The following is a 16,476-nucleotide window of genomic DNA, read 5'->3' as shown; positions in this document are numbered from 1 at the left end:
GTGTTATGTAAACAATAAGGAGTCCCTAGTAAGCCTCTTGTATAACTAGCTTGTTGATTAATAGATGGTCAAGGTTTCGTGATCATGAACATTGGATGTTATTAATAACAATGTTATGTCATTAGGTGAATGATATAATGAACATACACCCAAATAAGCGTAGCATAAGATCACGTCATTAAGTTCAGTTTGCTATAAGCTTTCGATACATAGTTACCTAGTCCTTCGACCATGAGATCATGTAAATCACTTATACCGGAAGGGTACTTTGATTACATCAAACGCCACTGCGTAAATGGGTGGTTATAAAGGTGGGATTAAGTATTCGGAAAGTATGAGTTGAGGCATATGGATCAAGAGTGGAATTTGTCCATCCCGATGACGGATAGATATACTCTGGGCCCTCTCGGTGGAATGTCGTCTGATTAGCTTGCAAGCATGTGAATGGTTCTCAAGAGATGATATGCCACGGTACGAGTAAAGAGTACTTGTCGGAGACGAGGTTGAACGAGGTATAGAGATACCGATGATCAAACCTCGGACAAGTAAAATATCGCGTGACAAAGGGAATCGGTATCGTATGTAAATGGTTCAATCGATCACTAAGTTATCGTTGAATATGTGGGAGCCATTATGGATCTCCAGATCCCGCTATTGGTTATTGGTCGGAGAGAAGTCTCAACCATGTCTGCATAGTTCACGAACCGTAGGGTGACACACTTAAGGTTTGATGTCGTTTAAGTAGATATGGAATATGGAATGGAGTTCGAAGTTTTGTTTGGAGTCTCGGATGGGATCCAGGACATCACGAGGAGGTCCGGAATGGTCCGGAGAATAAGATTCATATATAGGAAGTCACCTTCCAAGTTTGGAAATGATCGGGTGAATTTATGGAAGGTGGTTTCTAGAATTATCCGGAATAAATCACTATGGAAGGAGTCCCGGAGGGACTCCACCAACCCTAAACCAGCCAACCAAGTGTGAGGGTGGAGTCCATGGTGGACTCCACCTCCTTGGCCGGCCAAGAAGGGGGGAAGGGGAGAGTCCCTGTCCCTCTAGGTTTCGTCCATAAGGCAGTTTTTGAATTGGGGTCTTATTCAGATCTTTGGGCAAACCCTTGGGTGTTCCACCTATATAATGAGGAGGAGAGGGAGGGGCTGGACACAGTTGGCCGCACCACCTAGGGCCCCCCCAAGGCCGGCGCCCATGACCCCCTCTCTCCCAAACCCTAGCCGCCCCTCCTCCACATACAACTCTAGTAGCGCTTTGGCGAAGCCTGCCGGAGTTCTCCACCACCACCGCCACCATGCCATCGTGCTGCTGGGATTCCGAGGAGGATCTACTACTTCCGCTGCCCGCTGGAACGGGGAGAAGGACGTCTTCATCAACACCGAACGTGTGACCGAGTACGGAGGTGCTGCCCGACTGTGGCACCGTCAAGATCTTCTACGCGCTTTTGAAAGCGGCAAGTGATCATCTTCTGCAACAACGAGATCTAATCTTGTAGGCTTTGGAGATCTTCAAGGGTTAGTCTCGTGATCCCCTCGTTGCTACCATCTTGTAGATTGCATCTTGGCTTGGTTTTCGTTCTTGCGGTAGGAATTTTTTTGTTTTCTATACTACGAATCCCATCAAAAGGAAAACCTATCAAGGCCGCGCCATACCTTTTCCTTGCGCATCCCGCTTGATCTTGATGATAACTCTTCAAGCTCCACTCAAGCCGGAATGCCTCACTTGATCATCGTTACTTCGTGAAGACTCACAAATGCTCCCCCATACACCATGATGGGAAAGCTCCATTGATGCACATCTTCACATGTCCATTATCACCAAATGGATGGCAAGCTTCAAGCATATGATCCTCTTGAGATGCTCAACTTGAAATTGCCCAACCCAACCTTGATGACGATCATCACTTGATGTCATCCTCTCATGGGCTATATGAGATCTCCCTTTTGATGCATGCCCATGGAAAGATACCTAACCCACATAGAAAACACAAGGGCACATATATGATGGGTTAGTTCATAAAGCATAATTGACAAGGCTCACCATACCACATGACTTCTCGTGGCACATTCTTCATGCTTCATGTGTTGACCAAACTTGAATCTATTCTTCACTCTTTGTATTGGTCAACCTTGTATCTTCTCATGCTCTATCATACTATCTTGAGGTGTATATAGAATTCTTCATTTGCTTGCATGCTATAAATCTTAGTCAACCATAGCTCAACTTACGAGACTATCATGACACCGAGTTAGAGCCATAACTTGAATTCTTCACTTGGAATCAAGCACTCAAGATCTTGATCGTTCATTGCTTATCACATAGGCTAGAGCATGGCTAATATTGAGTTCCACATCAGAACTCCATCTTCATTTCTTCTTCTTGATCATATCACATATATATCTTCAAATCGATGATCTTGATGCCAATACTTAAGGTATATCTTTATCTCCATGGCATCCATACTTGAATCCAACACATGAACTACAAGTAGACCTATGGAATATTCCTTCATATAAACTCAATATGAAAACATTAGTCCATAGGGGTTGTCATTAGTTACCAAAACCACACATAGGGGCAATGTACCCTTATAGAAAATCTCATGCCCCTTGAATACGAGTACCTAAACCTCATGCTACTCAGCTTAGGTCCCAAATAAGTTCTTGTCATTGTAAGTATACATGTATCATTGAGAACCGCCAACGGGGTACCTCTTGCCCGATGATATGGAGGTACTCTTGTAGGAGCAATCCCATGCCAAAATGATAAGACAAACATGCAATGAGCATCTCAACAATTTATATACTATTGGTATAGCTTTTGACTGAAAATGCTTCATAGAATGCTCATTATGGTTTAGCTGTAAATTTCCACCATGAATGATGCATGGCTTAGATTAGCGGCCCAGGCGTTTCCCTAACTCATATACAAACTCCATGGACTTACAAGTTTCCATTTTATTTCGCACCGCTAGGCATCCATAAACAAAACAACATGACATCAACTAAATATAAGTGCAATGTCGAAAGTGTTCCCCATGAAAGAATGGTTATACTAACTCCTATCTCGAAATTTTCAAACATATAAACTTCATAAGATAGGCACAATGATCAAGTTTATTTAGTGCAAGAAAGTAAATGTGCCATCAAGTTCGTGAGAGCTTTACTGACTAATTTTCTCATGCCAAAATTTAATTTGGAAGATAAATAAAAACATGATGAATTAATTGGATAGAAATAATGCTAGTAGGTAGATATGGTGGACACAATTGACAAACTTTGTTTCATGGTGGTTGGATGCACGAGTAGAGTTCATACTCAGCACAGGTGGAGGCTAGAAAAAGACTGGGATCGACCAACTAAGAGAGCAATAATGGCCATAATCATGCATAGAGACAAAATATTATCAATCAAAGCATAAAGTGATATTACAAGTCAAAAACGAAATGATCATAGAGGCTTTAGTTGACTGGTTATAGTCATAACATGGTATAAGCATGCGCCAAGTCAACCCAATAAAGCATCAAAGGAGAATACCACAATATTATGCTTTTATGATAGAAACAACACATGATTATTTCAGTGACACATTAAGCACTCTTAACTATTTGAAATAAGTCATGCTACAACAATGAATACTAATCATATGACAAGAATAACATCCAACATGACATGCCAAAGTCTATGCCACAGTCTAGACAAGTTTCTTTTTGCATCACTATAGTCATGAAGCATTTTACTCGTATCCAACACCAATCAACTTATTTGAAATAGATATCAGAGATGAAAAGCAATATGGACCAGAGAGATAATCATACACAAATAAAGAATAATAACGAGCTCTGAACAAAACTCAAGTGAAAAACAAGAGCTAAACGCAGTACGAGAAAACTAGAACACTCGCAAAACAATAACAACGAAAACTAGAGCGCTCTATGCAAATAAAATGGAGCGGGTCTTTCTCCAAAACAAATGTGCCGGGATCCAACATATGCTACAGAAAAAAATAAAAAATAAAGACGCTCCAAGAACAACACATAGCGTATGAAGCAATAAAAATATAGCGCATAGAGAGATGACATGTTGCTTTGTTGATAAAGAGGGGATGCCTTGGGCTTCCCCAAGCTTTGACGCTTCTACCTCTTGGATATTTCTTGGGGTGCAGGGTCATCCCCAAGCTTAAGCTTTGGTCCATTCTTCATCTCGTCACATCATTCTTCTCTCCCTACACTTGAAAACTTCCTTCATACAAAACTTCACACAATTCTCTATTAGCAGCATTAGTACAATCAAAATAAACAAATCTACTTGGGTTAAGTTCTAAAATATATCAAATATCTATTAAAAAATTAGCTACTTTAGAAACCTTTCAAAAATCTCTTTGATCAAAAGAACTCAAAAATAAAGAGATTTAAGAGGCAAATGCAAATAGTGCAGAAATCTGTCAAAACAAAACAGCAGATAAAGATCGATTTTTTTTTCGAAAATCCTCTGTTGCTCATATCGAAAAGTGGTAAACTAACAAAAGTTAGATAATAACCTGGGGCACATGCATAAAAAATGGCAGCTCAAAATTCCTCTCTGGTTGTTTATACGAATTTTTATGGTGATAGCACAAAATCTATTTTCAGGATAGCAACTTCCCCAAATCTTGCTTTGTTCCTATTAGAGACTATTCTTGGCACAAAAACGAAATAAAAAGGTAAGTAGAGGTTATTACATAGGTCATAACTTCCAGGACTCAACAAAATAAAAACTACTGTAAATAAACATGGGTTATCTCCTAGGAGTGCTTTTCTTTAACGCCTTTCAGCTAGGCGCAGAAAAAGAACGAGCATCAAGTATTATAAAGTGAAGAAGCATCAACATCAATGCGAGAAGTCTTTTCAACAAGGATTTGTATTTTATCTATATAATTTTTAGAAGACCCTTTCTCAGCACTTTTAGGTTCACTACTTTCATTAAATGTATTTTCAGGAACAATCCAATAAAAATTCTTTTCCCAAGCTTCGATTGCTACTAATTTGAAAGCTATTAGTATTTTACTTTCTCTCATATCTTTGGTTTTGTCTATTTTTTCAAGTGTACCAAAGATATCTACACATGAGCCTAGCATCTCAAACCGATCAAAAACTTTCCTAGCTTCTATAACAACATCTTTAAATTCTCTAAGCAAAGTTTCTAGGATAAAATCTTTCTTTTCATCATCCTCAACTTCATGGAGTTTAAGAAACATTTGCTGCATTATGGGATTAATGCTAACAAATCTAGCCTCCAACATTGAACTAAATAAGCTGCAGCAGTGTCATAATTAGGAGCAAGTTCTATCAGAGATTTATCCTCAATATCTTTATGCTTACTAACATGATTGAATAATTTTTCAATGTTATCTTTCCCGATTATAGAACCACTACCTACTGATAGGTCCTTCAGATCGTACTTAGGGAACAACATAATGAACTAGAAACAAAATAACAACTATGTAAGAAACTATTTTTTTTGTGTTTTTGGATATAAAGACAACTATAAAAGAAATTAATTTTTGTGTGTTTTCGATATAATAACGCAAACAAGACAAAATAAAGTAAACTAAGCAAACCAATAATAAAGTAAAGAGATTGGAGATGAGAGACTCCCCTTGCAGAAATCCTCTTTCTCCCCGGCAACGGTGCCAGAAAATCTTGATGGTGCTCCGGTGATGGCGCTAGACAATCTTGGTGGCGGTTGCTGTGGAAGCGGTTGGGAAACCCCAAGAGAAAGGTGTGATGAACACATCAGCAAGTTTTCCCTCAGTAAGAAACCAAGGTTTAATCGACCAGTAGGAGAAAGGCGTGACTTCTTAAGGTGTTGCTAGATGACTAGTGGCAGGACGCACTACCGGCGTCAGAAACAACGTGGAACCTGCACACAACACAATCAAAGTACTTTTCCCCAACTTACAGTGAGGTTGTCAATCGAGTGGAAAGAGGTGTTTGCAGTAATTAAAGAGAACTGGAATTGCAGTAAGTAAAAGCATGATTGCAGTGGTTGAAATTTATCAGTGTAAAGGAAAGGACCGGGGTCCATAGTTCACTAGAGGTGTCTCTCCATAAAGATAAATAGCATTCTGGGTGAACAAATTACAGTTGAGCAATTGACAGAATATTAACTATACATGACAAGATGATTACTATGAGATTCGTTTGGGCATTACAACATAATACATAGACCGTAATCCAACTGCGTCTATGACTAATAATCCATCTTCCGGTTATCGCCCGAACCCCTTTCAGTATTAAGTTGCAAGCAACAGATTATCGCATTAAGTAATGTGTGTAAAGTAAACAATAGAATTACGCTTGGATAAAACATTGTTGTTTTCTCCCTAGTAGGAACAACACATCTACAATCTTAGAAGTTATTGTCACTCTTCCAGAAAACTAGAGGCATGAACCTACTATCGAGCATATATACCCCCTCTTGGAGTCACAAGCATCTACTTGGCCAGAGTATCTACTAGCAACGGAGAGCATGCAAGATCGCAAATAACATATGACATGAATATATAATCGACCTCAACATAATATACAATATTCATCGGATCCCAGCAAACACAACATATAGGAATACATAAGGATGATCTTGATCATGTAGGGCAGCTCACAAGATATATACATGAAGCACAAATTGGATAAGACAACATCTAGCTACTGCTATGGACCCATAGTCCAGGGATGAACTACTCACGCATCACTTCGGAGGCAGGCATGACGATGTATATGCCTCCGGCGATGATTTCCCCCTCCGGCAGGGTGTCGGGAAGAGCTTTAGAACCCTCCCGAGATGGGTTCTGCAATGGCGGCTGCGATGGAACTTTTCGTGGATGGACACTCGGGTATCCAGGGTTTTCTCGAGATCGTGAATAAATAGGCGGAGGGGGCGAGGTCGGTGGCTGCCTGGGTGGCCCACACCAGCCCTAGGCGCAGGCCACACCCATGCCGCACCTAGGGCAGGTGTGGCCGCCCTGTGGCGCCACTTCGTCCCCCCTCCGGACTTCGTCTTCGTTACGGTAAAATATTGACTTCGACTTTTATTTTGTTCAATTTCGAGAATATTTCATGTACAACTTTTCTGAAATACAAAAACAGCAGATAACACGGAACTGGTAATGTGGCATCTTGTTAATAGGTTAGTGCCGGAAATCATATAAAAGTGCAACGAAGTGTAAGTAAAATATATATGAATTGGTGTAAAACAAGCATGGAGCATCAAAAATTATAGATAGCGTTTGAGATAAAACAAAAGTGGGATGTGCAGCTACGGACGTGACTAAGGACCAATCGTTCCCCAAAAATAAATTACCGATGGCTTGCAGTTCCCAAATCGACTCGGTTTCGCTCGTCTGTGAGACTGTGAAGAAACCCTCATCCGACCGGGCCAACGAATCCTCCAGCGCAGGCGGTGCTTCGACGGGAAGCAAGCCGGCGAGATGGCGACCTCCGGCGCTCCGCCGATGGCCTCCCACGACCGAGGTGAGATTGCCATGTGTCCAGCTGCATCCGGGGTAGCGCATCTCGCACGGGCAGTGGTAGGCGCAGCTCGCGGCCGGAAGCGGAAGCGAGGCGTTTGCCACTCGAACATGACATGACGACGACGGCCACGGTGGGAGAAACTCTAGCCGGCGGAGACTCGACCCAGGACTGACGGGCTGGCTCTATTTTGGTAGCTCTAGGCAGAAGGCAGGTAGGTGAAATCGTCTCTGCAGTTGCTCAATTTAGCACTGCATCTTCTCAATTTAGCACTGCATTTTCTCAATTCAGTTGAATTTCGTCTGTACAAACCTAAAATTGAAATTAACTTGAAGTGCTATATGAGCATAAATGTGTCTATCTTACAAAAATGAGGAGCTTTCTTAAAAAGGCATCGAGGGTTTTTTCCATAAGATTGGATAGAATATAGTGAGTCTCATGATAAGGCATATTGTTTTCATTGATTTCTTTTTAAGCAAATGGGAAGTACACAACGCTTTGGTCCTGAAGTCTTCACCAAAACCGATTTTAATGATTGGAAACATGCTTACAAAGCTTTGTCTGACCATATTGGAGGCATAACTAGTGACAGACAATAATGCAAGATTGAATTGTGATGTTTTTCGCAATCAAAGACGAAGTGTGTCTACCAAGCTACTCGTGCAACCAACAAATCCGAAAAGCTTTATAAAATCCGTTTTACCTCTTCCATGAGTTGAGCTAGATTTCTCATTGGTCAAGGCTTATCCTTTCGTGGCCATAATAAATCTCTTGGTTCATTAAACATGGGAAACTTTTGTGAGATGGTAGAATGGTATAAATGTTCAAAATCTCGTATTTAGCATCGATAAAGATTTACATGTGCTATTGTGTTTTTTATGTACCGTGTCCATCTTTATACATGAAAACTCTTGTCGAAGGTGTATTTTCCCTACCCGACGTCTGTGTTAGTTGATGTGTATGAGATTTTTTTGTTACAGTTATGGCTTGCCCGGGCTTTCAAAACTTTCTGGGTCCGCCTATGCCTGCAAACACGATCTTTGGTAAAATAAATAGTGTCCTTTAGTCCCACAGTATGGTTACCTTTGTGTAGACGTCCGCCTTTCCAAATAAGCTAATCTCACTTGTAGTGGTTTTTCCCTAAAAGTCCACCAGATACAAGTTATTTTCGACATACCCAACGAAACCGACTTTTAGAGTCTTGCTCCACAAGAGAACCACAATATCTTTATCAATAAAGATGACGAAACCCATCTTGCCTAGGACATTAATAGACAATAAAATTGTAACCAAGAGTTTTAACAAGCATGGCGTCCACAAGAGTAATGTCGTGTGCAACCAAAACCTTACAAAAACTCAATACATCGGATTTTGAATTATCGCCAAAGGGATGCGGTTATATTATGGACATTAGGCCTCAAATCCTTGACGAGATGCTTGCCGCCGGTCATATGACTTGTGCATCCACTATCAAGCACTCATTTTGATCCTCCGGCAGCACAGTCCTGCATAAGAACAAGTCTTTGATTTAGGTACCCATTTTTCAACGGATCCTCTTTTGTTAGAAACAAGGGTCTTTAAAATCCAAATAGACTAAGAAATGTAACCATCATAAGAGCTAACATATTTTGCATAAACATCACCATAATAATCTTTGAATAAAATATAGTGAGGGTTAGCAATTCCTGCATGATCATCAATAGTGGCTTGGCCCTTTGAGGCATCACCACCATCAATAACCTTCTTATTTTCTTGGGAGGGCTTGGCCTTCTTCTTCTTCTTCTTCTTATTTGACTTAGTCACATAGTCAATTGCATCAAAAGAAAGTACTTGTTACGGTGTATGGCACATGGTGTCCCTCATAACCACCATCAATAACCTTCTTATTTTCTTGGGAGGGCTTGGCCTTCTTCTTCTTCTTCTTATTTGACTTAGTCACATAGTCAATTGCATCAAAAGAAAGTACTTGTTACGGTGTATGGCACATGGTGTCCCTCATAAATTTACTGACTGCTTTTTCTGAGAGATGAAAAGATAAGATCATATCTGACAGAAAAACATAGAAATAGAACTAGTCTAACGTGTGTCTTCTTTGAATGTTATAGGCTTGCCATATTGGTCTGACAGCAGGTTCCACCCTTCAATTTTTACGTTTAGACGAGAGTGTCAGCTGGATTTGTGTGTTTTTTTACGTGTTAGCGCTAAAGTGGTGGTTTGTTAAAACTCTAACGTAAAGTGGTGGTTTTTTGAAGCTAGCCGCAGTTGTGATGGTTTTTTGTAATTTTCTCCCCAAACACAATATATATGTATCACAAAGAGAATGTCAAAAGAAGTAAGTTCTTGTTTTCTAGACCAACATCTTGAAATGCCCATAGGATTGTCTCGCAAATAAGCATAGCACCCATGCCGTTCTGTGCTAGCCGTTACATGTCGGTTTAATCTAGTTCTAATGCAATGTCCTGATGTGCCTGCAAAACGACTGCCAGATTTCCCTCTAAAGGAGAAATTTTTTCAACAAAGTAATAAACACAATAGGAACTTCTCCAGAATTTATCCAAAATGAGAGTTTGACAAAATGCCGCCGGCTGCCCCGCATCAATTGCTTCCAGGAATCCTGAAAAAAATACAGAGAAAAATGTTAGGGATGTTTGACTAAATCATGTAAAAGAATGACTCATATAGCAAACCTAAAAATAGAAGCCCATCTATCTCACGTCTAAGAGTGAAATAGAAAATGAGTTGACAACATGCTCACTTTACAACACAAAATTATATTATTATCATTTGTATGAAAATACAAGCTTGCGTTTTAAACTATCACTTGTTGATAATATAATAATATTTGATGAACAAGAGAAGAGAGATCATCATTACCACCAGGAAAGATAAAGCATCCTGAAGTGGTGAATGGATGATTAATAGTGGATCAACAAAGAAGCATTAGGTAAGAGAATATGAGATAGGTTTCTAGGAAATAGTACCTAGAGAAACTTAAGCTGGTACGCATTCTAGAGGCAGATAACCAGATCATCTGTCGCTTCCATGTCATCCTTCTTGCCTGAAAAAAAGAGGTTTCATCGGCGAAGGTACGATAAACTTGAATAACAAACACAATGGTAATCCTCAACAGTTTGTAACAGTATAAACTATGTGTTGCTTACAAGAAACATGCCAGTGGACAATACTATTACATAAAACAGGTTATCAAAAATATAGCAGACTGTATAAACTATGTGTTGCTAATAACTTGAATAACAAACACAATGGTAATCCTAACAAATTTGTAACTGTATAAACTATGAGTTGCTTATAAGAAACGTGCCAGCGGCCAAGACTGATACATAAAACAGGTTATGAAGAATTCAGCACAGCTCACATAGCTTGACACTGATCAGGGGAACAAAATTTATCTAGAAGCCAAAATTTGGGTGGTCGGTTGAAATAAACATATGCATAGTTTTGTGAGCACTGCACTTAATTGAATAGACATCATTATACATTTTCAGAGAAATGTACCAACGCGGCCACCTAACCGGAGATGATTCGACAAATAATGGGAGCCTATAAAGAAATTCATCCATTTGTATTTCTCTACACATATACATTATAATGAGCAAACCACAAAATTCCGTCTAAGCTCCAAACACAAAATAACTCTGAAAGCAAGGAGTTTAAATTTGTAGCAGTTACTAAAACAAGCAGGTGAATGAATGATTACCTGTTGTAGGGATCCGGCTTGCTCCAAGCCACGGTGGAAGCACACATGACACACAAGAAAAGCAGTCGGCTTGACTCTCAGGAAGCGGCGGAGAGGCCCCGATCACCTTCCCATTGCGCACGTCCACGACGACGACGTGGTTGCCAACCTTGAGATGCACGGCGCTGGCGTTGAGCGGGTCGAGGACGGCAATCTGTGGCGCCGGCGAGTTGTGCTGCAGCTGGTAGCCTCCATCCGCCAAGACCTGGCTGAGCTCCACCTGATGCTCCAGCGTCCAGCCGCTGGCCTCGTCATCGAGCGCAAACGAGCAGAGCAGGAGCGGCCCGCCAGGAGTGAGCTCGGCGTACCGCAGCCTCCCGTCGCTCACCCCAACGCGCCGGTACTTGGCCAGCTCCCGCATGAACCTCACGGTTTCCTGGGCCGTGCTGATATCCCCGTCTATGGGTGCACGTGCAGGCAGGACGCTGCCGCTGGGCAGCTCGATGCAGCAGACCTCCGGCCGGTGGGCGAATGGGTCGACGGAGATGACGCCGAAGGTCAAGTCGACCCACCACAGCCGGCCGCCCAAGGCAACCGTCTCTTGGAATATCAACAACTCGCGCGGGGGGAGAGATCGGCATGGCATTCTCACCACCGTCTCCCACTCTCCTTCATCTGACAGAAACCGCTGAAGGCCAGTGCCATTGAAGACGAGCTCGGCTACGGCGAATCTGTCAGGCGGCCCGTGCCCGTGCCCGCGCCCGCCATCGGCCTGGGTGAGGAGGCCCATGTGGTTGTGGACAAGGATCCTCTTCGAGCCACCGATGTCCGGCAGGCGGAGCATCTGGCCGCTGAGAGGGTTGCAGACGAAGCGGTGGGTTTCGACGTCCTCGGTCATTTCCCAGGAGGTCCAGGGAACCTCCCTCCCCGCCTGGAGATCGTGGTAGTTGAGGAGGAGATGGCCGTCGCCGCTGGCTGCGCGAACATCGCCGGCGAGAAGTTGGAAGATGCCAGGGGCGGGGCGTTCCCTGGGGCTAATGAGGTGCGCCGGGGCGGTGATGTCAGAGACGCCCGGAGGCTCGACGGCGCGGAAGCACACGCCCGGGTCCGACAATGATCTGTCCACCATCGTTGTATCCTCGATGATGACCCATGGTGGGTGCGAGTAGGTGGCAGTGGAGAGGAAGCGGCGGAGGTTGCCGGAGATGGCGGCGGAGAGGCCTAGGCGCAGGAGCGACATGTCTGTGGTGTTCTTGGGATTGGTGGATGGACTACTGATATTGTTTGGCTGCTAGTGCTAGTGTAGACTCCTGGCGCGCGCAAGCTGTACAGCACGCAGCTGATGCTACAGTGCTACTGTAGACGCAGGCCTGCCTGACAAAGGCAAAGAGAGGTTGCGTATGCAACTACTGTATGCATAGACTAAAGTAAATTTGAATTGAAAAATCTCCTTACTATTAGAATTTGGAAAACAGAGACTACGGATTTTCCGTAAGGTTTGCCCTGCCAAATTAAGCGAACGGGACAATAGCTAAAATACCACACATGAAAACCGAAAGTGCTAAAATACCACATTTGAAAATTAAAGTGCCAAATTAACACCTTTTTTCAGTTTTGATACCAAAATAGCACTACCGTCAATTGTCAAAGGAACTACATTAGTCAAACTGTGAGGTTTTTGCAACTTACTAAAACTGCCCCTTTGGGGAAAAAAAAGGAAAAAAAAAGTTGAATCGCTAGCTATTTCTGTCCACTTCCCCAACATCCCGTGCCCTATGTTCTGCGAGCAGAGGCATGACAGCGCCAGCACCAACGCCCCACTCTTGCACGCCCAATCACTAGGGAGCCTTCAGTCCCCGGCCGCTCCAACCGTCAATCCCCGTTCCCGGCCACCACTCTACCGTCTCAGTCCACCAGCCCCCTCCCTCCCCCCCTCTCCGCTGCCGCTAACCCTAGCGGCCACCGCTCTCTACTCACCCATGCTCATGTGATGCAAGGAGAGGAATAAGAAGACTTCACTGGTCGCTGGTCATGCCGCGACCAACACGAAACGCTAGCAGCGGACCGTGCTCAAACGGAAGGCCTCCATGACAACAACGACATCCCTGCCCATCTCGACCGTGATGCAAATTACAGCTCGGTCGGTGACCCAGCAACACCACAAGCCTACTAGCGGGCACTCCCCTGGCTTGTCTGTTGTCGTGGGCTAGTTTGCGACTGATCCAACGACAACCACTTCCTTTTTTCCTTGTTGTTGTGTTGGATTTATTGGTTAACAAAACATCTGATTCGATGTTGTTTTCCTTTATCCAATTGATAGATGACAATTAGACACACTACCCCTGATTTTTTTTCCTTCTTTTTTTGGCATGTGAAATTGTAAGGGCGTCTATGTCTTTATTTAGGAAAGTTATTCTAAGTTAGTCACTGGTGGTAGATTGGCATGACAAACTGCAAGAGAGTGGTATTTTGGCACTTTGGTTTTCAAGTGTGGTATTTTGGCACTTTCGGTTTTCATGTGTGGTATTTGGCTATTCTATCCAAGTTAATTGACTTAACTTTGTAATTTATCTAGACGTAGACGTGTTTGTTAACTAGATACATTTGTATTTAGATAAAATTGAGTTAATTAATATGAATCAAAGAAGTACCTGCAAGTTAGCTAAGATTGGCTGAAAAAATGAAGCCAAGAACTAAATTTTTGGCTAACCACAAGATTAGCATTCCGTCGATCCCTTTCCCATCACCGTTAGATCTTGTGTCAATATTGTGTGAATAGACCCCGCCTTATGCTTACCTGCTCGCTAGTTCCATACAGAACTAATCATGAGAGAGAGGGAGAGAGAAAATACAGCGAGTCGACGATGACAACAGGATGATGCGGCTGGCGGTGATGATGAGGAATACAGTGAGTCACCCGTGATGCGGCTGACCATGACAGAGACGATGAAGGAGAGAAAGAAAGTTAGGGTAGGTTGGTGGTGTTCTAACGTTGGAGAAGATTTGGCCCCTCGCCAGACTTAGAAGAATAGCAGGGTGACAGTTGACCGGTGGAGGAGAAGCTCAGTTGGGGGTGGCGGTGGGCCACGAAAGAGGATCTTGGGGGTAGGGTGGGGCGACGAGGTAACGCACCATCCGCGGGAAGGGAGGGCGATGGTTGATACATCTCTAGCCGGCCTCCAAATAGCCACCCCCAATAGGGCGTCGGAAAAGAATTTTTGCCCAACGGGCCTCTCAATACGTCCAATTGCTTGGCTTTTGGCCTAATAAGTTGACCGAAAAGCGGCGGTCGGCAGGCGGGGTTGACGTGGCAGCAACACAAAGCGCCAATCAACTTATTAAATGTGTGGCGATGTTGCGTCTTCCGCACGTGGCGATGGCTTGCCTCCCAAAAGCTGGTGTAAATGCCTCTACCGACCACCTATAACCACCCCGGCTAGTATATAGACACAATGGATGGCCGCACACAGTACCTCCACTACCCCTCTTTCGTCATCGCCCACAAACCAGCGCACCAGCACCCATTAATCACAACAACGAGGCTGGAGGCATCTGTGGCTTCAAGCCACGTGGCCTCATTATCGAGGGGCAACAGTGCTCGCCAAGAATGTTGCGCTTGTGTTGCCGAACATGCACCTCCGCTTTGGCTGGAATATCGGCATGATGGAACTCGTCGTGTCGCCTAGGTAGAAGGAGGCCAATTGGAGGTGCTGATCCACAAGAGACACGCTGCTCTCAGCGAGGCGGGGAGGGTGGACCCTAATTTGACGACCAATGGCGCCCTTCGACCAATTCTATTCCACCAAGAATGTGAAATGGTGTGCTACGACGACCTCTCTCCTACTAACCGGTTCAACCACAGGCAAAAGGAGGGAGTGGTGGAGAAAACATCAAGGGTGTCCTCACCTTCTACGGTTACAAGGCCTTGCGAATCATTGGCGGTGCACCACTGTCGTGATCCTTGTCGTCATGCACGCCACCAAAGATTGAACCATCGTCACCACGACCGTCAATGCATTAGGCATCGACATCTTGCCATCATCGTTGCAGCACTTCACCCCTCATCCAGAAGCAGGAGTGGATGGATATCAAAGTTGAAGATGTTGTTACCTTATCACGGTGGCAACATTGCCTTCATCACTTCGAAGTCGTAGCTGCACTCACTATCGCATGCCCCCTCTTCCTTCGATGCCTGAAGAATACACCTTTCTCGCCGCTAAACAAGGTGAAGGGATAGCCGACGTCGTGACTCTCGAATTACAGGGTGGTGAAGATTACAGTGATGACAACAACGAAGATGACTAGGGCCGCGACGCGCTGGACTACAACACGTTCCATTGGTAGTTCAACTAGATTAAGTTTTATATTAGGTTTTAGTAATATAAAATAATTGTTCAAATATGTAAAAGATCCTTAATAGGAATGAAATTAGGTGCTTTTTGAAATCTTTCTTTCTAAACATTTAGGAACAATTTATTGGAGGCATGACCAGGTGCAACCGCTCCCTATACACCAATTTATGTGTGGGTTCTCCCGATAGGCCGAGCCCCGGGACAACATGTTGGGAGGCCGGTTGGAGATGCTCTCCATCTGAAGGAGTAAACTCACTCACAATCCCCAATTACTGCCACCACCCCAAAACCTGGCTAAAACAGCCTCCAGTGGAAACCCAAAACTGCTCCCAGTCCATAAATCTTTTGGGAGGAGAAAAACAGATCCCCATTTCATTAGATATACTTTTCCATTCCCCACTCACAAGCCAAAGTCTGTGCATGGGAAATTGTGGTTGCCACGTTTAAACTTCCATGCCATCCGTCGCGCCAATGTCGGCCTCGTCTTGTTGTCGTCCTTCCCCTACCCACCCGTCGCGCGTCTCCCGCCAACATATATTGGTGCTCCGCACCTTCGGCCCTATTCGGTCGGAGAGGGGCCGCCACATTGGATCGACACTATCATCATTACAGGTGAGCGGAGCTTTGCAAGACCTCTTCGGTGGTCGTGTGGCCTCCTAGGAGCGGCTAGTCTATGTTCCAAGCCCCTCCACCGCACCCACGTCCACTACTAGAAAAAAAACTCATCTGTAGTGTGCTTTTGGGGGGTTAGTAGCGTGCTTCCCCCATGCTACAGCTATCACACCAGTGGTAATATGTAGTTGTAGCGTGTGTGTCCCACGCTACATGTAAGAGCCTATACCTACAACGTGCCCCCACCCCATGCTACAGGTATGACTTGTATCAATATTTTTAAAAATATGCCCTAC

General features: G+C 43.8%; 1 protein-coding gene across 1 annotated transcript; it reads right to left on the bottom strand.

Annotated features, from left to right (window-relative positions):
• Positions 1-10,527: 10,527 nt before the first annotated feature.
• Positions 10,528-12,456, bottom strand: LOC124652945. The gene is made up of 2 exons (XM_047191993.1): positions 11,238-12,456; positions 10,528-10,577 (listed from the first exon to the last, which is right to left on the bottom strand). The coding sequence occupies exons 1-2, from the start codon at positions 12,454-12,456 to the stop codon at positions 10,528-10,530; spliced, it is 1,269 nt and encodes a 422-aa protein (XP_047047949.1).
• Positions 12,457-16,476: the final 4,020 nt, after the last annotated feature.

The sequence above is a fragment of the Lolium rigidum genome, chromosome 5 (assembly GCF_022539505.1).
Source record: "Lolium rigidum isolate FL_2022 chromosome 5, APGP_CSIRO_Lrig_0.1, whole genome shotgun sequence".
Lineage (NCBI taxonomy): Eukaryota > Viridiplantae > Streptophyta > Magnoliopsida > Poales > Poaceae > Lolium > Lolium rigidum.
This window is presented reverse-complemented; position numbering and strand designations above follow the sequence as displayed.